A 21,707-nucleotide genomic window follows, 5' to 3' on the forward strand; every position below is an offset into this window, starting at 1 on the left:
ATCGACTTAAACTTTTAAATAGGACTTTCTAATACTATAGCATCCTACTGATGCAGTGCCGCCCAATCTATCATCGATAAGAGCCCTCACCGGCACGCCTCCAGGCCCATCCACTGATGACGCCAACCTTCCCGCCGCTTAACTCACGTGGAGCTTCTCTCTCACTCTCTACTAGGAGGTTGTGACCTCTGTCAATTCACTTCGACGAAGATCATCCACCTCGCACAACCTCATGTCTATCGTCGAGAGTTACACAAGCGACGTCCCACTCCTAGGCCAATTCGCTAAAATTTCAATAAGACACGGTGTTACATAAGACAAATTGAACCGGCTGTAATATGCCAGCATAGACAGGCTCATAACACACCAACGCTTTGTTCTACGACACATATATGTTGTTGTGGCAGAGCTCACTCGAGGATCCTGCGTCAATTGCACTGTGAAGTTCAGATTTAATAGGGATGATCAGATTTGCTTGTTGTTATTGTTGTTCTTCGTTGCAATACTTATAACGCAACTAATCCGCTATAAGTAGAAACGAGATAATTGAAATTGACATACCATTTAAGAGCGTTTGGAAGTAATGTGTAAGTGAAAATTGAGGAATCGTGAAAAATGAAAGAGAACCAATTTATAGAGGTTCAAGAAGATAAAATTTGGGTTCCAATGGCCGGCCGGCATAAGGCCCAATGACCGGCAGTTGGGCTGGCTTGGGTCACTAATCCAGTGGCTGAATCTGCTTAGTACAAAAATTTGGGCCATGTTGCCCAAATATATGTTTTAGCGCCTATGGGCCAGACCAGGCCCAAGGTCTAAAAACGGGGCACGGTCCGCCACCCGATGCCCGTGACAAATTCTACTTAACAGTCCATACTCATGATCTCCTACGTACGAGCATTGTTGCCTTTAGGCCCATCCAGTCCTATGGGCTTGGTTGGGCTTTGGTGTATCTTGCACCGTTTTGGTTTTAATGTTTCATCGTTTCAATGCTTATATTGTCAGACCATCTTTTACATATTTACTTGTCTTGATAGATAAAAAAAAGAAGGGGAGGAGAATACTCCATTAGATTCATAGTTACATTACTTATATAGCTTGATTGTACGTAGACAAAGCTCATTCGAAATTGCCTTTCATTCCAAGGCATAACCTGTGTCCATGCATTTCGTATTTGCCTAGAGTTCACTCCTAGAAATATAACCACCCTTGCCCCCCTTACATCAATCCCACGGCCCTCTTATCCGTTCTCATTTGATCACAGCGGGGGCGTAAGTAAAAATAGAAAAACTCACAGTTCCTAACGGAACTATCCCCTTTGGACATTATATATAAGGGTCTCACATTCTCTATGAAAATATTTGATTTGAATCATAATTGTTGTGCCTCCTTCAGCAAGTAAACGAGCGGGCCATCGTAGCACCACAATTGTGCTAGAAATCAGGAAACCTCTCCACATGAAGGGTACCAAATGTTCGAGGCACAAGGTGACGAGAGGTTTGTTCACGACACGGCTCGAATTCGTAATATCGTAAAAGTTAGTTCGATCTCTTTACCATTGTGTGTGAAGTCTCCCTTCCGAACGTGCAATGCTCTTTTTTTGCGCCACGAGCACAACGCATGTTCCTTGTCCCCAAAATAATAATATGAACCAAACATTCCCCCGGCGGAGATTAAGGTCACCGATGGCGGTGCAAAACACATCACTCGCTTTTGTGAGGATGACATCCGGCTCTATTTCGCCCATAATTCACCGGACGGCGTCATTCCGTGTAGTCCCCCACCACCGAGTCCTGCCTCCATAATTTCCCCAACACTCCACGTGAATGGCAATGATTAGCTCTCTCTCTCTCTCTCTCTCTCTCAATCTCTCAATCACGGATCATCGTCACTCATCCGCTGCCCAAAAACGTCAACCTTGATCTCCCAAGCTTAAGGCAACGAAAGGCATTGGACCGAAGCGAAAAACCCATGAAACACAGGAAATCTTTAGCTGTCTAACAGTTGTATGAAGCTTCAAATGTCAACTTGGTCCGCATAGTAAGGCATTTGTTCTGCATAGAAACATAGGAAAAAATTGTCTAAGAAAATTCTAAGCATTTTTGTACTTTTGTCAAATCAGTCTTAAACCTTTTAATTTTGCTAATCGAGTCCTAAACATGTTCACATTCTGCCAACTAAATTCATCCGGCCGATTTTGATAGGAAAGCACTGATGTGGACGCTAGCCGTTCTATGTGACACGACCATTTTTGACATGGATAATTTTAATAATATTTTAATATTATTTGCGAAAAAATTATTGGTTTTTTCTCCTTTTTTGTTTTTGTTTTTTTGTTCCTCAAAGTGGCTGGGAGGACAGTAACTCTTGGCCAAAATTGGCCGGATGGATTAAATAGGCGTAACGCGAAAATGTTTATAGCTCAATTAACAAAATTAAAAAGGTTTTGGACTGAATTGGTAAAAGTGCAATAGATTTATGATTTTTTGAATAATTGGACGGACCAGGTAGGAAGATCTTTGGGGTTGTACCATGACGAAGTTCATGGGATGATGATTCGAGATATTAATAAATCAACCCTATATGGCCGATGATGTTGACTTTCCTAGGGATATACTTAGTCATTCGAATCTTGAATTTGAAAGTGTTCTTTTACATTTGTTGCATGTTCCCTTGAGATCAGGTTGCATGAGGCCAAATGGATATTCCCCAGATACGATTTTCTCCTAAGTCAGGTTAAGTTTGTCTCTGTTTTTTTTTTTTTTTTTTTTTGGGTTTGTTCAATGCTAGGACCTTCACATTGGGATTAGATGGGACTTGTCAGAAATAATTTCTTAATGACGCGACGGAACTACTCGGTCACCGAGAGGTGCATACGATAGATATCGAATTTAAGACCTCACATTTCATGAAGCACAAAGTCTCAAGTGCATTGCTGTCTCATCAACTCCTTCTAGACGATGATGATAGGAAACGAAGAAAGAACAGTTGCCAAACTTCGAAATAGAACATTTGAGTTGATTACGATCTAAGTGATACGCTTGCGAAAGATAAAATGGCTTTTCGTAAATAATGTCAATGAGACGTGAATACGATATATTTTCTTTCTTTCATGGGAATTATCGTCATCCACGAGATGAAAGAACTACATAAAATTCACATTAAGTTGCTGTACGACGTGCTCTTTGATCATTAAGAGTCGCATTTAGAGCAAACAAGTCTTCTTTTTCTTGCGTTTCTTCTACTTTATAGATACAACGGGAGATAAAACTAACGAAAGTTCTCTCATGGGATTGTCCAAAAAATTATACTCTAAGAAGATCAAATTTTGAGCTAGTCTTCTGCTTCAAATTAGCAACCACTTTCGACCAGAGAACAAGAATGTTCCGCATAGTAATTGTAGAAGATGAAGGATCTAGAAGAATGATGAATCACTGTAGCAGAAAAAAAGGAGCGAAGAATGAAAAGACAGAGGAACACATTAGCCAAATCAAAAGCAAAACAGTCAAGAAAGAATCCAAAGGAGGGTGGTTAAGCAAGAATCAGAGGCGAGATTGACGGGCAGGGTCATAAAGGCCAAGCTTAAAACTTTACTCATGATTGAAAATGGTCACAATTCGCGTCTGCCTCCTTTTCAAAATCATTCTTTTTTTTCCTTTTGGACCGACCCAAGTTTTGATGTTTGGTCCATCTATATGATTTATTATCATCATGCGTAAGCGCGTCAAGAATCATGCGCAGTTCCACCTCAATCCGTGAGAGTCACCGACGGAGCAATTTAAGGGCGCTCAAAAAGGTTTTTTTGGGGCCAGTTGGTCAAAAGTCACAGCTAAGGAAAGCAATCCGGAATCATTCAGTGCAGCTTTTTTTCCTCTCGTTGTTCTCTATTTAAGACTCTTCAGCAAAGCAACTGCTTGCAACAAAACTAAGCCGAAATCCGACTTGCTGGAAGGGTCCGAATCCTGGTGCATTGCCATTCTTTCTTTGGTTTTGGTGCTTCTTCATTCTTGGGTATCTTGAGTGTTCTTGTTCACTGTGATGAAGTTATTGTCTGAACAACAATGCGGGTCGTCTTTCGCAGATTAGATTGGACATGGCGAGAGGAGGCATGATCAGCTTGATCTTGGGCTGTTTGGCTGTTTTCAGTGCCTCCGTGGTGGTTGCCGATAACCCATATCGGTTCTACACCTGGACTGTGACTTATGGTACAGTTGCTCCTCTGGGTGATTCTCAACAGGTTGGTGGGTGGGATGTTGCTGCCTCTTTGGTATGAATTGTCTCTGGTTCAGTTCTATCTGATGACTAATGTTTTGGTTTTTGTGCATTTTTGTTTTTGGGTGTGAAGGTCATACTTATAAACGGCCAGTTTCCAGGGCCAAAGCTCGAGGTGATGACCAATGACAACGTAGTCCTCAACTTAATCAACAAGCTAGACCAACCTTTTCTTTTAACTTGGTAAGAACTGAAGTTTCTTGGAAAAAATGTCCATTCTTGTTTGCAATTTCCACTCTCATTTCTGTCTTGGAATTAATTTGCTTATTTACATGGCTAAGTGACATTCCCACAGTTTTTCGACCCGGTCAGTTATTGGAAAGACAAGTTACTAATTCTTGAAAAGCATCAAATTTTCTCCATGCTTCCCCAAAGATTGAGTTCGACCAAAGAAAAATCAGGACTAACTGAGTTATGGGACATGGCCTAAGAAACATCCTAGTTTCAGATATCTGTCTTTACAAGGACACGGACATTGTGGATGTGGACATGCTCTGCTTAATTTGTCATTAACCAACAAACTGAAAGATGTTATTGCAATTTTATCTTTCATAAGCAGCACTATTGTGATCACTAACTTGTAGAGGTTTCTTGATGTCGGTATCAGGAATGGGATCAAACAGAGGAAGAACTCGTGGCAGGACGGAGTGCTGGGCACAAATTGTGTGATCCCTCCAAACTCGAACTACACATACAGGTTCCAGGCCAAGGATCAGATCGGGACCTTCACATATTTTCCTTCGACATTGTTGCACAAAGCTGCTGGAGGGTTCGGGGCGATCAACATCTACGAAAGACCTCAAATCCCTATTCCTTTCCCAACCCCCGCCGGAGATTTCACTTTACTTGTTGGTGACTGGCACAAGACTGGCCACAAGGTAACGGCTATATTCTCGTTCTTTTGCAGAAATGATTTGGTTTATCTCAGATGTGGCATGCAAAAGCACTTGCATTGGTCTTTATATCAGTTGTATCATTAGGTGCTATTCCAAGTTCTAATGCTTAGTCAAGGTCGACCATGTATTGTACACATTTGCAAGATACAGGGTATGCTCAATATTCCTTGAACACATATTGGAAATAAGTGAACATATGCAATCTAATTGTGTAATCTGTATTCAACTTCAAATCGGACGTGGACTTCTAGTATCAGTGATCTGCTCCAACAGTGAATGCCATCCTATCGCTTGATGTTTCTAAAAATCTCTCTGCAGCATTTCACACCAGGTTCTGATTCATTTTATGCTCTATTTTGCAACACTCATTTTCATGCTTCATGACTATTGCAGATGCTGCAGCAGTCTCTCGACTCCGGAAAATCTCTCCCCTTTCCTGATGGCATCCTCATTAACGGCCAAGCTCATACAACCTTCAGCGGTGATCAAGGTCACTCATTATCTGAACTTTTGTGCAGTTAAAGCCACTTTCTATTTTTCAAAACCATGGAATGTTTTGATGCATGCTGCTCACCATGGTCGATCCTCACGAGTTAATTGTATTTTGTGTCCTTCAGGCAAAACATATATGTTCAGAATTTCGAATGTGGGATTGTCGACGTCCTTGAACTTCAGAATTCAGGGCCATAAGTTGGAGCTAGTCGAGGTTGAAGGGTGTCACACTTTCCAGAACACATACGATTCAATCGACGTTCATGTGGGCCAATCTGCAGCTGTCTTAGTGACCTTAAATCAGCCTCCGAAGGACTACCACATCGTCGCATCTACACGGTTCACCAAGACGGTTCTCGATGCAACTGCAGTGCTACACTACACCAACTCACTCACCCCAGTTTCAGGGCCACTACCAGCTGGTCCAACTTACCAAATACATTGGTCCATGAAGCAAGCAAGAACAATCAGGTATCATATTGTCTGTGAAAATTTGGTCTAGTCATTATCCTCAAAGCTGATATAATTAGAACGTTCTTTCCTTGAAGGTGGAATTTGACAGCAAGTGCAGCAAGGCCGAACCCCCAAGGATCGTACCATTATGGAAAAGTTGCAATCTCAAGGACAATAGTCTTGGCCAATTCGGCGCCTTTGATTAATGGCAAACTGCGCTATGCAGTTAATGGCGTCTCCTTCATTAATGCTGATACACCCTTAAAGCTTGCCGATTATTTCAATATCGGCGGAGTTTTCAGCACAAATTCCCTCCAAAGCGTTCCCTCGGCCGGAGCTGCAAATCTTGCCACTTCAGTCATGCCAGCTTCACTTCATGAATTTATTGAAGTCATTTTCCAAAACAACGAAAACACAGTTCAGTCTTGGCATCTTGATGGTTACGATTTCTGGGTTGTTGGGTAACTCTCTGTGCCTTTGTTGTGATCTTTTGCTTTGAGAGATCAGTTCGGTTCTAATGCTAGGCATGTGGCAATATACCAGCTACGGATTCGGGCAGTGGACCCCAGCCAGTCGGAAAATCTACAATCTGGTCGACGCCCCAACAAGGCACACTGCTCAGGTAAAGTAGATGTACACCTGTGATTTATGCTTCCAATGAATGCCATTTCTAGGATCTCTATTCTGCGATGAAAAGATGGACAAACAGCAGTACCGATAGGATAAATATGGTTAACTAAAGTAGGAAATTGACCGCTCAACTACCCAAATCATACACGAGATGTAAACACGGCCACACGAGGGTTGATGGACATGAACAACGAGTTGAGCCAGCCTGAGGGCTATGCCGTCCTCGAACTGCAGCTGAATTGATCAGACCGAACCGCAATTTCTCCAATTCAAGACTGTAATCATCAGAATAGAATAGTGCTTTGATTATTGACACTAGCCAAAATTTTGATGACGGGATAAAGATGAAGAACCTAATGTTTTGCCTTCATTGGCATACTTGTTCATAATGCAGGTGTATCCGAGGTCATGGACGAGTATACTGGTGTCCTTGGACAACCAAGGGATGTGGAACTTGAGGTCGGCGGCATGGGAAAGGCAGTACCTCGGACAGCAGTTCTATCTGAGGGTTTGGACCCCGGACCACAGCCTTGCCAATGAGTACGACATGCCTTCTAATGCTCTACTTTGCGGCAAAGCCGTGGGACATCATCCTTAATGAGATTGGGGTATTCCTTCGAACATTGTTATCTCAGTCACGATAGTTTGACTGTTGGGACAGAGTAGAATGTGAATCAAAAGTGGATTTCATGGATAAATTTACTTTGTATCTTCAATTTTGAAATATATAGTTCTCACGAGTGATGTGTTGTGAAAAATACGAGATTGAACAATAAATTAAACCGAATAAGAAAATAAATCAAACGACGATTACGTGCCTCGGCCGATGATACCAATCCCATGAGAAGAACTGCACATATTCTATTACTGATTAAACGATACAACAGAGATTATGACCATACTTAGAGTTACTCGGACACTCTCATTATTGCTCACCCTCAATTGCACCCAATAATTTACATGATATTTAGCCCTCACAATTATTCACGAAATAATATATCGATCTCATAAAGAAATTGTTGATATTTGTTCGTAGAACAACAAAAATGCCTTTTCCTTGTTGCACATAAGAAAGATGAGAAAGTATGAGACACTTTATAAGTGAAAGACTATTATAGTCTTTCAAATGAAGAAATGAGTTAAGTGGGCTAGATCCTATTATACTCGCGTGCGGGTGCGCAGTTAGCACTTGGCACAATATTAGTATGATTCCATTTGTTGCCATTCGTTTACTATATTTTCGTAATACAAATTACACGAAATTTTAACACAAGATTTGCACGGCTTCAAACAGTAAGAGATATAATTCACGAGTATGTCGTAGATTGTCACGGCCAAGCTCCTCTTGGATCACTTCAGGAGTAATATACAAAGAAGTTATCTCTTATATGCATAACATGAAGAAGATCAACTTCTTATACAGAAAACATTTAGATCCACAATAGGAAATTCAGTCAAATAAAGAAACCAACTTGGATTGAATTTCCTTTACAGGCTTAAATTCGAGACATATTTTTAAAACGATGTATACTAATTTAGCACAAGAAAGGTAGTAAAAGGGAGAATTACACAAAAAAAATCATAAACCTATTGTAATTCTGTCAATTCAGTCATAAATCTTTTTTTCTCAATTGAATCCTAAACTTTTTGTATTTGTGCGAATTCAGTCAATTTGGCCAATTTTGACGGGAAATTGCTAATATGATATGATTGGCGCCGACGTGAATAATTTTTATAATATTTTTAGAAAAATTATGTAGTTTTTCTATTATTTCTATTATTTCTCTTTTTTTTTTCCTTCTTCCTCTTGCCGGTCGCCGAGTCCAGCGACTCACCAAAGGCAAGGGTTGGCGAGGAATCTCGCCGGCCTCGGGCAAAGCTCGCCCTCGCTCGGCCTCTTGCAAAGCTTGCCTAGTGCAAGCCTCATTGTTGATGGGCGAGGTTAAGCCCGACCATGGCTCTTAGAGATGGCGAGCTTCGCTACAAGCCGACGAGCTCAACCTCACCGGTCCTCGCCTCGGGGGCCGACTAGAGGAGGAAGGAAGGAAAAAAAGAAATAAAAAAATATAATTAAAAATTATTCACGTCGGCGCCGGTCGCTCTACTTCAACGATTTCCTGTTAAAATTGGCCGAGTGAATTGAATTAGCACAAATGCAAAAATTTTAGGACTCAGTTAGCATAAAAAAAAGAGGTTTTGAGACCGGATTAATATAATTATAATAAGTTTATGACTTTTTTTTTTATAACTTTCTCGATAGTAACTTCAACGGCATAACAAATTCACCTTGGACCTTTTTCTATATTCATCTCACTAATGAAAACAAGTGATAAACAGAAGAGAACAAATACAGATCCACGTGTAATGGGAAGGAAGCGGGAAGTTCATTGTGGAAGACACGACTATCCACCAAAAAATGATTTAAGTAGCGGCTACAAACTGTCAGAACAAAAACGTAAAAAACGCAAAATCAACAAGATGCACCTGTGATCTTTTAGATGAGAAATTAAGATGTGTGGCGACATTCAAGGACATATTACTGATTGGACAAACTGAGTTAAGTGTTTGCTCCGTGAAAGGACATTGCAGTTCGAGGACCATTTTTGAGGAACAGTGCGAAAAGCCAGATAAACAGAATGCTCTCGGCGCCATGAAGTTAAAAGCCGAAAGCACGGATTAGGGTGTTGGTTCATGAAGGAATTGAATCAAGAACAGAGTCCAAAGGCTGTTCGAGAATAAGTAGAAGGGCTGATAGCTGGAGAACGATCTTTATCATCCATGACGCTAGGAAGCTCTACATGTAAAAATGAAAATATAGCTTGCTTCGGTTTATGACTAATGCGAGGAAAATTGTCCAAAAAAATCCTAAACCTATTGTACTTAGGACTGAATTGACAAAATATTACGTATTATTGAAAATGGCTCACGTCGGCGCTGGCCAAATCACGTAAGACGGCCAACGTCCATGTAAAAAATTTCTAGTAAAAGATTGGCCGAAAAAACTTGATCGTCAAAACATAAAAAAAGTTTAGGATTTAAATGATACAATTAAAATGTATATGACTGAAAGGACAAAAGTACAATAAATTTAAATTACCCAAGCAAGAGAGATGGCAAGTGTTGTTTGATTGAGAGAGAGAGAGAGATAGAGAGATAGAGAGGTGAGTAGGTTCCATCAAAAGAAGAGAATGTCAAGAGAATTTCGATTCAAACCAGAATGAGTTCACATTCAGACGAAGCATCGTGAGCTTGCACATGCCATGAATTAATTCTCACATGCCTGTTTGGAAAAATAAAATAAAATTGGCATTTCCAATGAGATCTGTCCTAGGGATCGATCCCGATTAGAAAATCAGTTGACTTGCTTGCTCATCAATGAAGGCTGTTTTCCGCTCCATTAGCTCTTTAGCTGCATCGTTGACAAGATCTAGTGGCCCCAGTAAATCGTCCATCCCACCTCTTTTTATCATTGTTTCATTAGCTTACGGGGGCGGGTGCGGAAGGACGGCGTATTTTCTCCGAGAAATTCTTAATGTCTTCACAAAGCCGTTTTCTTCCTATGTTTTTCTTCGTCAGCCACCAGCGAGGGTTGCTGGGTCCTCGCTGCTGGGCGAGGCTTGCCGGACCATCACCAACAACTCGGGGGAGGGCTAGGCAACCATCGCCCAATGGCCAGCGATAGCCGAAGAAGAAAATCAGAGGGGGAAAAAATTAGAAAACATATTACAATATCATCAAAATCCACGTCACATCAGCCGTTTCAAGAGGCTCCTCAGCAGCCGGTGTCCAAATTAGCGATTTCCGGCCAATAAAACTGAATTGAGAAAAAGTGAAAAGATTTATGGCTCAATTGATACACTTAAAAGGTTTAGAACTAAATTGATAAAATTGCAATAAGTTTAAGACTTTTTTGATAATTTTCCCTACTCATAAAACTCTCTCTCTCTCTCTCTCTCTACTGTAGGTGGTGTTGGAGACAGCAATGGACGGCGAAGGCATAGCAGTTTCCATTCCGACAATAAGAAAATCACTTTTCCTAAACTACCAGACAAATAAAAATTAACTATTTTCTTTGAAAATGATTATTATAAAAATAATTTTCTATCAAGAAGTTTTTAGTGGAATTCACGCATACAAGACCAGTTTGCATGCAGGCTGCACGAGCCTTTGTCTCCAACCCTCCTCCTTTTTGAGTGTTTGTCGACAGGACACTGAATTGGGCAACCATACGCTTCTAATTGTCATTAAATGTTGGGAAAAGTTTTACTGTACCTTTTAAGCTTTTATTGTCATGATGCAATTGAGAGAAAGATAAGTGTTGTTCAATCCGGGGATGAGCAAAAGTAATTGTCCGGATTGGACTGAATCGGCTGGTTTTTTTTTTTTGGTCGGAAAATCGGCTGGTTTTGAGCAATTCCCTAGGAGCATCAGTCCAGGTCCTGAATCCATAAAACTAGAACCGGTGAATTTTGATCCGATTCTCAATTCTAGGTGTGTAACTATCCACCCGGACCATGCAAACTACACCTGATTTTTTTTCATACCCTACAAATCTGGAAAAAAAAAAACCCTAATTCATTCTTGAATCTTCACAAACCGAAAGAGGTCATCACTTAGCATCTGGTCGCTAGTTACTCACAGTCTCAGACTGACGCTCGCTCGCATTCTATTCAAAAACCTAAACAGTGACTCACTCTGCCCATTATGTTCACAAAACCCTAATCCATTCTTGAATCTTCACAAATCGAAAGAGGTTTTTGCTCAGCGGCTGATGCTCAGCAACTCATGACTCACACTCTCGCCTGGACACCACCCTCTCGCGTTAGTCTTCTTGCCCGAGGCCTTGAGTCAACTCCTCTTACCCGACTTTCAGTCGGCAGATCAATGAGGAGAATGCCAAGAAAAGAACCAAAGATCCCTCGGAAACGATGTCTTCACCAATTGCGAGGTGGGTCTTGTAGTGCCATCAACTGTAGATCTTCGAGGAAATTACAAAAAAGTCCCAAATCTATTGTACTTGCGTCAATTTAGTCATAAACCTCTCAATTGTGCCAATTTAGTCTTAAATCTTTTGACAACTTGTCAATTTAGTTCTAAACTTTTTAATTATGCTAATTTAGTCATAAACCTTTTAATGATTTGCTAAACTAGTCCTAAACCTTTTCACGAATTACCAATTTAACCTTTCTAGCCAATTACTCAAATAATAGGTTTAGGACAAAAATGACAAAATTTCAAAGGATTTACGATTAAATAGGCAAAATTTCAAAAAATATAGGACCGAATTGGTATAATTGAAACGTTTAGGACTAAATTGGCAAGTTGTCAAAAAGGTTTAGGACTGTTTGGACAATTTTTCCGCAGATCTTCCCTTCAAGAGTCATCACAAATACTGTTCCCATGCCTTGGAGAATCCTCTTTCCTCATATGCACAAACAACCCAAGTCCAAGAGAAAAAAAAAGGATATGTCCATTGGTTTCTTTGACCCAATTGGGAACCGAATTAGACCGGATCTAGTCTAGTCCGGTTCCAGCATGAGGTGGTCTAGGTCCTAGCTCCAAGGTGGGAATCAGCCCACCTTGAAACAGTTCACCCCTAATTTAATCGATTTCTAAACCTCAAGAACTGTATAATTGAATCGCAATCATGCTGAACACGGAATGCCACATTGATGATAACAATAGAGAATGTAATTGCAAATTGCTTTTTTTATTAAGTCTTTTGCTCCACTTCGGTAAGCAAAGATGGAAAATAACCGAGAGAGAAGTCTTACCATCTCAAGGACATTATGCACAAGGGCAAAAATTCAAAGTTGCAAACACTAGTAAATGAGTGGATGATTGAAGCCAAACACAGAATTCAAGGAAAGTCATGGAAAGAAGGTCTTGATTTGTAAAACGGCTAATTTATTGGCATTCGAACAATCGTTTTAAGGTATAAATAGGGTGAATCATATGGAAGACGAAGAAGAAGCATACACCTCGAAATCCATTGCGGGTAACTAGTATCTCAATAGCTATAGCACCTCTATGGCTGCAAATAGTATAGAACAACTATTAAGAAACTGACTTACCCAGCTTTTAAATGCTTTTTAAATTATGTATCATCTATTAAGTTCGACGCACAATTTCAACGAAGTAAAGTATAAAAGTAAAAAAGAGAAATTGAGACACAATATTTTTATCATAGTTCACTCTTAAATTAGGGTTACGTCCAATAGAGAATTCCACTATAGTTAGCATATCGCATCTCTCGTTACATCCCTCAATTACAAAAGAAAAAGATATTAGCTATTTATGAGCCCAAATCCAATCTACAAAGGCAAAAATATGAGCTCAAATTATAAAGAATACCACACACCATGCCTCCTTGTCGATGGAAAATATGAGCCCGTACCCCAACATCATCAAAGATTCCAGTCACGACTTTAGCTCAACTACAGTTTTAGGAGAAGGGTTCTAATTGTCCTTCGTTCATTATTGCTTCTCTATTGAAAATAACTCTCAGAAGTGGTAAAAATTGTTAACAACTAACTTATTCCTTCCCTTTTGGTTGCCATAATGCAAGGAACCAGATTGTAACCGTCTACGGAAATGGACATACGATAAAAGGGGCATGGCCGATTATGGCCTGGATCAAAGATGCAGGAATAGTGACGGAACCAGATTGTAAACCGTCTACGGATAAGAATGTGTTGTAGAATCGGAATTTGGATGATAAGCACTCTAGACGGTTACACTTTGTACAAGGCTATATAAGTCCGCAAGATGCTCAAAAATCAATTAGACTTATCAAATTTCTTGCAATTTTATCAATTCTTTATTTGTACACGCGATTCTTTATTCATTATCATTTTAGCAATTGTAGTCTAATAGTTTCGTCCCATATTCATCTCTTCCTTTCCGAGTCGCCATATAACATAATTCACTTTAAAAAGCTAGAAATCCATCCGGATGAAGGGTCTTTCGTCGACGATTATTTTCGGCTAAACAAATGTAGTTTTTCTCCACTTAATAGATTGAACTTTTAAATTGGACTTTCTATTCTAAGAAGTAGGTTTTTAACTGCTAACAAATGGAGAAATAAGATGACTTGAAAGCATTTGGAGGGTTCAATCAGACACATGAGACGCTGACTTAGTTACTTCACCGTCATTTTACCGGGCTAGTTAGCACTTAGCAGTTTCCACATTAATAGTTCTCGGCAACCTGTCGACTGAGATTGAGAATAAGTTGAAGAATGAGAAAAAAGTCCACAGAATTATGGTGTCATCAACCTACAAAATTCCCTAGCTCGAAGCTCTCACATGAGAATTCCAATACGTTTATTGTAAAGTAAAAATTGTACACCTAGTATTTGTGGCAATTCAGCCTATCTAGTTAATTTTGATCGAAAAATCATTGTCATGAATGCCGGTTGTCCTATATGGGACAACCGATACCGATATAGACAAATGTTACATTTTTTTAGAATATTTCTGCTAAAATTTTTAATTTTTTTTTCTTTGTTTTTTTTTCCCAACTCGGCCAACGAAGTCACTAGTCGACCATCGCTAGCCATAGGCGAGAGCTAATGACCCTCACTTGGTAGGCCAACAAGCGAGGGTGTCAACCCTCATCTAGATTTGTTAGGAATCGCGCACCAATTTCAGAATAATAATTCAAGTAACCAATTCACACTAATAGAATATAATCATAAAAAGAACAGAATCAGAAGAACACACTAGAGAATTTGTTATCGAAGTTCACCTAAACTTGGGCTATGTCTCTGTGCAGAAGCACTCTACGAATCTGCTAGTCTTCAAGAAAAGTAGGAATACAACTAATGATCTTATCACAAGATCGGGGTAAAAAAAAAATCAAGAACACTGAAGAATACCGTCACGGCCTCTCTTTTCTTTTTTCTCTCTATTCGCTATTTTGCGCTTCTCTCTCTCTCTCTCTCTCTCTCTCTTTGCTCTTATGATGGCTACTACCTTTTACGTCGTTAATATAAGAGGTATAGCTTTCAACTTAGGAGCAAAAAAGGACAAAAGACAAAAAGGTCCTTAATGAAATGTTTTGGCTTCACACGCTAACAATCTCCCACTTAAAGACAAATATATCCGATGCACCAAGCAATTTTGCATCCATCCTTTTCAAAAGACTAGTAACTCAAACTTGTGTCTTTGCGATACTCCTCATCAATTAACATGGAGTAATACCAATAGGAGTACTACAGAAAGTATGCTTCTCTCTATCTACTACATTGGTAAACATGTCAGCTGCATTTTTTGAGCCATCAATCTTTTGTAGCTTTAACTCGTTATCTTTCAATGCTGATTTCATGAAGTGATAACACTTCTTGATATGTCTAGTTCTTGAGTGATAAGCTGCATTCTTTGCTAAGTGCACTGCACTTTGACTATCACTCCATAGTATGCTCACTTGTTGCTTTCGATGTAGTTCCTCCAAGTAATCTTGTAACCACATGATTTCCTTAGACTCTTCTTGACTATCACTCCATAGTATGCTCACTGGCTGCTTTCGATGTAGTTCCTCCAAGTAATCTTGTAACCACATGATTTCCTTAGAGTCTTCCATGATCGCCATGTATTCTACTTACGTCGTTAATAGAGCCACTATTTTCTATAGTTGAGATACCCAACTCACTACTATACCGCAATCTGTAAATACATATCCAGCGATACTCTTACCACTATCTCTATCACTCGAGTGATTTGCATCCACGTAACCTTGCAATTTTAGAGATGTACCTCCATAACAAAGAGAGTAATTTGATGTACTTGCTAGATATCTCAATATCCATTTTCTTGCATGACAATGCTCTTTGCCCGAGTTTTCCAAATATTGACTCACAACTCCCACTGTTTGTACAATGTCCGGTCTCGTGCTCACCATGGCATACATCAAACTTCCCACTACCGATATGTATGGAACTATCGCCATCTCATCTTTCAAAGCTTGAGTACTCGGATACACATCCTTGAAAAGTTTGAAGTGAGTTGCTAGAGGAGTCATAATTGGCTTTGCTTTATTCATGTTGAATCTCTTCAACACCTTGTTCACATAGTCTTCCCGCGATAACCATAATTTCTTATTTTTCCTATCCTTGATGATTTTCATGCCTAAAATCTTCTTGGCCTCTCCCAAGTCTTTCATAGCAAACCGCGATGCTAACATCTTCTTTACTTCTACGATTCTCTTCATATTATAACTGGCCACTACCATGTCATCAACATATAAAGAGAGCTATACAATATCACCATCGCTATACTTTCAAAAGTAAATACAATGATTAGCCTCATAGTGTGCAAATCCTTTTTCTTCCCAAATTTTAAGTACCATTGTCGCGGGGCTTGCTTTAAGCCATACGAGCTTTTCTTCAAACGACACACCATGTGTTTTTTACCTTTGACCACAAAACCTTCAGGTTGCACCATGTATAACTCTTCATCTAGATTAGCATGCAAAAATGCTGTTTTTACATCTAATTGCTTGAGATGAAGATCCGTCGCTGCAACTATACTCAGCAAAACTCTTATTGATGTCATCTTCACTATTGGTGAAAATATCTCGGAGTAGTCGACCCCTTCTTTTTGAGAAAAGCTCTTTACTACAAGTCTCGCCTTGTATCTAATACTACCATCTGCTTCACTTTTGATCGTATACACCTACTTGTTTAACAAAGACTTTTTACCAATGCGCAACTCGGTCAACTCCCAAGTTTTGTTTCGTAGTAATAAGCTCATCTCGTCTTTCATAGCACGCACCCACTACATGTGAGATGTATCTTTCTTTGCCTCATCATAAGTCTCCGGCTCTCCCGAATCTGTATATAAGATATGGCTCGGAACAATATTAGCTGATGGATCAAAAATTACCTTTGGCTTTCTTACAGGTGTAGATCTCCTCAAAACAGATACTTCGGGGTTGTTAGTTTGTTTTGGATCACTACATTCCTCTTAAACTGCCTGCTCATTGATAATATGTTCATCTTGAACCTCCCCTTTAGGTGCACTCTGATCTGTTCGAATCATCTTCACAAGAATGTGTCTAGCTCAACATATTCTAGTTCTACCGTGGTCTCATGCTCTATCCGACGATCTTTGTACATCTTTTCTTCGGGGAACGCCACATTCTGACTTCGAATGACTTTGTTATTCTCATAATCCCAAAGCCTATATCCATATTCATCGCCACCATATCCAATAAAGACATACTTTTGGGACTTAGCATTAAGCTTCTTACTATTCTCTTTGCCAATCAAAGCATATGCAATGCAACCAAAAACTTTTAGATGTGAATAGTTGACCTTTTTACCCGACCACTGCTCTTACGGTATTCCTCCATCCAGCGCACTAGATGGACTCTTATTAATTAAATATATAGCTGCATCAACTATAGCATCCCATAAGTGTAATGGGAGACCCGCTTGTAGTCTCATGCATCTTGCACACTTCAAAATAGTTTTGTTCATCCTCTCGGCTATGCCATTCTCTTGAGGAGTTCTAGGAACAATCTTCAATTCATGTATGCCTTCTCGGCTCAAATATTCTGCAAATTCATTACTTGTATATTCACCTCCATTATCGGACTTCAGAACTTTAATCCGATAACCTGTTTCTTTTTCTACCATGGTCTTCCATATTTTGAAAACCCCAAATACTTCTAATTTTTCTCTAAGAGCATAGACCCGAGTCTTTCTTATCGCATCATCAATGAAAGTGACAAAATACTTCTATTGACACCTAAATTTTGATTTTTTAGCAAATCATTTATTTAAGCATAAAATGAGAATTAGTCATAATTCTTGAAAAAATGACTTTTCATGCATTGCATATTTATTTTCTATTAGTCATACATGTCACTTGCATTTAGGATGAGTCAATTGAGTTTAATTTGGCAATGACTAGACCGGACTCGGCTTGAGAATCTCGATTATCGCAAGAGGAGGTGCCGAATTTTAATGGGCCAATGGGACTTAGTTTTGAGCTCAATTATGTCTATTCGGTCAGAATTTGATAATTAAGGTTTTCAGTTAAATGTTTGTTATTCGGAGAAATCTTAATTGGAGCCCAACAATTTGAGATGAACCCATAACGTGATTGAAAATTTCGGTCAAGGCTACCTCATGGGGACCTAATTTTAACTTCAAATTAGCCCATTCTGAACATTTAATTGAGTGAAGCCTCCAGTTAATTATCCATTTAATTAACTAGAACCCAATTAGGCCCAAAATTACACTCTAAACCCACAAAAGAGGCCATTTTCGGCTATTTCTTGCCCCATTACTCCATTTGGCCGAAAATTACATAGAGTCCTAGGAGATTTGGACTCTTCCAAACTTCAAGATTAATTACGAGTTTCATCAATTAAGGATTCTTATCTTAAAGAGTTTTATCGGATCATGGAACTTATCTAGCTAGAGTTCTAGTAGATGTGGACTCTTGTGATCCAATGGCTAATGACAAGTCCTACTCTAGCTAGGGTTAGTGATCCAATGGACCCACTTAATTCCTACTCCTACTAGGACTTCAAGGACCAAGCTCTATATAATAAGCTCTTCACATTAACGTAGGGAGGCTGGACAAACCCTAAAAAATTTCGACACGTATAGAGCAAGGGCTGAATCTTGGTGCATCCACTCATCAAATCCGTGCATTAAGGCTGCCGTTTGAAGCTCGCACGATCAGCCCCATTCAGCCTTTGTGCCGTGCCCGGTTCGTGAGTTTTTTCAAACTCATCCGAAGCCACCCGAGTCCTCCACCGTTCATCCAAGCTGCTTCCTGTTCCAGCTTTTTGTTTGGATGCAAATCAGCCCTCTTTAGTGGTAAAAGAGCTTCCTTTTATTTTGATTCTCGAGACCTCACAAAGTACCTCATATTGTGTTAGAATTTTGACGATTTCAGAGCCCGATTCGAATCAAAAGGGGACTGTTTCAAGCGGATATACAGCTTGTGCGTGTGCAGAATTTTAGCTTGGGAAAAGGTAATTTTTCTTGACCTTTGATTGCAATTTATGCTTGTTTATTTGGAAACTTGCATATATGTTCTAACACTTTGACGAACATACTTGAATTGCAATTAAAGACGAAACTTGAACCCTTTTCAATCTAGTTTTGCTCAAAATCGAAAATCACCAATGGTAGGATGAAAATCTGATTTGTTTGAGAAGATAATTCGTTCATAAGATAGGTTGAATTGTCATGATGTTCTTGAGAATTGCTTGACATCAATTAGAGAATATCTTTTCTCAAATAAAATTGTTCATCATTGTGGTGATCTAAATTGGATTGGGAAAAGATCAGATTTTTCTTTTTGTTGAATTAAAAAATCAATTTTTGGTAATAAATTCTATCATGGCCGAATGTCACACGTTGGAAGTCCTTGCTTGAAATTCCCATGTTGGTTGGTTGACTGGAACTTATCCATTGGGTGCTCGATCATAACCTCGTGTTGTTGATAGGAATTTGTGATTGTTCGACATTATCTCCTGGCGTGAATAAAGATTCGATCAAATTGAAATTTTATCTGATTTAGCTAAATTAGATAATTTTTTTTTACTCATGGATACAATTTTTTTTTAGCTAGTTGTTATCTTTAGCACATGCGAAACGATTTGGATGTTATATGTTGTTATCTTATCTTATCTCTGGTGAATTTTCTGAACACATTTGATTAGAGATAAGGTTTGGTTGGATTGGATGTCTATCTATTTTTTTTATGAGGATTATCTAAAATTAAATTTTCAAATCTTAAATATAATTTCTCAAATTAAAAATGAATTGAATTTTTGGATGAGGAAAGGTCGGTCCCCAATCTCATAATTTCGGCCACCCCTCTCTAATTTTCGAAATTTCAAGTTCAATTGATTCATTTTATTTTATTTTTGTCGTGCTTGTTTGTTTTGATTTGTTATAAAATTTGCACATCTTTAAACAAACATGCCCATAATATATGCTCCCTATGTGCCTAGACCCTTCAGAAAAATTAAATCACACGCCTTAGCCACGATTTTGTGGAATGGGATATGATTTAGTACAAAAATTCGTGTTCTACCATTTGGCGAGAAGGGACGTTGTTTTTCTATACATATATCCGCATACCGGCTCGAATCCTCAAGGATGTAGCGGATAAAATCTCGCTCTAGCCCGGATCTTTGGGAATGAGATGATTTTCAAAAAAATCGGAAGCTAAAAGGTATATTATGGGTGTTTTTGTTTATTTTTGTTCAAATTTTTGATTGCTTGTGAATGTTTTATTTTATTACCAAAAATACCAAAAAAAAATCATCCTCTGGGCGCTTAATATATGGTCTTCATGTCACAATTTTCCAATTAATCATCGGATTCACATCGATCAATCGGAAGGGCTTTTTCATGAAATTGGTATCGAAAGGGCGTTAATTTTTCAATTAGCGTAACCAAGTTCCCGGACTCATTTTCTTTGGTTCGTAGAAATAAAATAGTTCTCCCTCTATTTTATTAAAGTTTCTGATCAATCTTCCGTAAATGATTAGTGGCAGCTCCGATTAAATATTTTTTCATGAATAAACCTACGTTGCGATTCGGTAGGACTTGGGAGGGTCCGAATTAGGTTAGTTGATTTAATTAACCCGATAATCCGTTAGCCTAAATTTTAGGTCGCGACAACCTCTTACCACAATAAGAGAGTTCTTGAGTTGGTCCGCACATATCGGTATGGATCAACTCTAGCTTTTGGCCTTTATTCTGTCGCCCATTTAATTGAAAACTAATAGCCTTTTGTTTTCCATAAATGCAACTTTTATAGAAATCTAATTCAATTTTCTGTAAATCTGGAAGCAATTTTCTTGAGTGTAACTGCTTTACACCCTTTTCACCAAGATGTCCCAAATGATAATACCAAAGAATAGACACATTACCTGTGGCCACTATAGTTGCAACCATATCACCGATATTGTTTCCCTGGAGAAGGTAAAGTGTACCCGTACGCTTTCCCTTTGCTACTACTCTTGCCCCCTGAGATTATCTTCCACTCTCCATATTCCAAAGTTGTTACCATGCCTTCTTAGTCAAGTTTACTAGTTGAAAACAGATTTTTCTTCAACTCGGGAATATGTTTAGTTTCACACAAAATTAGATGTCTTTCACCCGATATGCTCACAATCACAGTTCCTTTTCCTACAATTGGACATATGTGGCCGTTTCCCATAACCACTTGTCCAAAATCTCCACTAGCATAATTAGCACATATATTTTTTTGCGAGGTGCAATGAAAAAAAGCACTAGAGTCAAGAAACCACTTATCTGTTGTTAAGTCAAACACTGCGGATAAACACAAATTCTCTAGCAAAGGTTCATCGCTTAACACATTAGCTCCATGATTCTCTTATCATTGCTTCTTTTTATAGGCTTCACACTGAAATTTACAATGTCTTGTCTGCTGACAAAACCAGCACTTATCTTTTGCAACCTCTCTTTTCCCCCCGCATTGTAACCCGTCACGCCCGCTGAATTTTCCTCTGCTTTTACTTCTCCCACGGTTCTCTACTGCTAGTGCCATTGAAGATGCAGATGCCGAAAAATTATCTCTACATAAGACTTTCCTTCGCATCTCTTCATCCATGATATCGCTCACAAGCATCATTCGAGTGAAATCATCCTTCATGGTGCTCGAAATTTCCTGCACCGCAGTATTGTAACTTTCCGAAAGGGAACATAAAAACAATAAAGTTTGTAGCTTCATATCCAGATTTATGCCTGCGGATTCTAACCGACCTGTAACTTGTGTGAAACTGTTAATATGCTCTGCAATAGAACCTCTGTCGGATAATTTCATATTAACCAACTTCTTTAGCAAAAATATCTGATTTGATGTGGATGATTTCTCATAGATATTTGTTAGAATATCCATGACTTCTTTTGCAGTCTTCACTTTCGCGATGTGATATCCTAACTTTTTGGTCGGCCCTAGACGAATCGCA

The 21,707-nt window shown here is 39.1% G+C and overlaps 1 protein-coding gene across 4 annotated transcripts; it reads left to right on the top strand.

Annotated features, from left to right (window-relative positions):
* The first annotated feature begins 3,715 nt into the window (after nucleotides 1-3,715).
* On the top strand, nucleotides 3,716-7,374 carry LOC115746960 (L-ascorbate oxidase homolog). Of its 4 annotated transcripts, none has more exons than XM_048272354.1 (9): nucleotides 3,716-3,853; nucleotides 4,079-4,234; nucleotides 4,343-4,452; nucleotides 4,877-5,147; nucleotides 5,559-5,655; nucleotides 5,783-6,128; nucleotides 6,206-6,571; nucleotides 6,654-6,732; nucleotides 7,135-7,374. In XM_048272354.1, exons 1-9 carry the CDS (start codon nucleotides 3,731-3,733, stop codon nucleotides 7,336-7,338), a joined length of 1,752 nt encoding a protein of 583 aa, XP_048128311.1. In that variant the 5' UTR covers nucleotides 3,716-3,730; the 3' UTR covers nucleotides 7,339-7,374. The 4 variants fall into 4 exon arrangements, with proteins under 4 accessions (XP_048128311.1, XP_030538813.1, XP_030538814.1 ...); XM_030682953.1 differs by having other exon boundaries at nucleotides 3,829-3,962; XM_030682954.2 differs by lacking the exon at nucleotides 3,716-3,853 and adding an exon at nucleotides 3,940-3,990.
* The last annotated feature ends 14,333 nt before the right edge of the window (nucleotides 7,375-21,707 follow it).

Source organism: Rhodamnia argentea, chromosome 11 (genome assembly GCF_020921035.1).
Source record: "Rhodamnia argentea isolate NSW1041297 chromosome 11, ASM2092103v1, whole genome shotgun sequence".
Taxonomy (NCBI): domain Eukaryota; kingdom Viridiplantae; phylum Streptophyta; class Magnoliopsida; order Myrtales; family Myrtaceae; genus Rhodamnia; species Rhodamnia argentea.

Excerpts from the sequence above, each read along its gene's own strand:
- LOC115746960 (XM_048272354.1), top strand. The coding sequence starts at position 3,731 with ATGCGCAGTTCCACCTCAATCCGTGAGAGTCACCGACGGAGCAATTTA. Across the intron at positions 4,453-4,876 it reads CAACCTTTTCTTTTAACTTG|GAATGGGATCAAACAGAGGA; the intron begins GTAAGAACTGAA and ends TGTCGGTATCAG. Across the intron at positions 5,148-5,558 it reads GGCACAAGACTGGCCACAAG|ATGCTGCAGCAGTCTCTCGA; the intron begins GTAACGGCTATA and ends TGACTATTGCAG.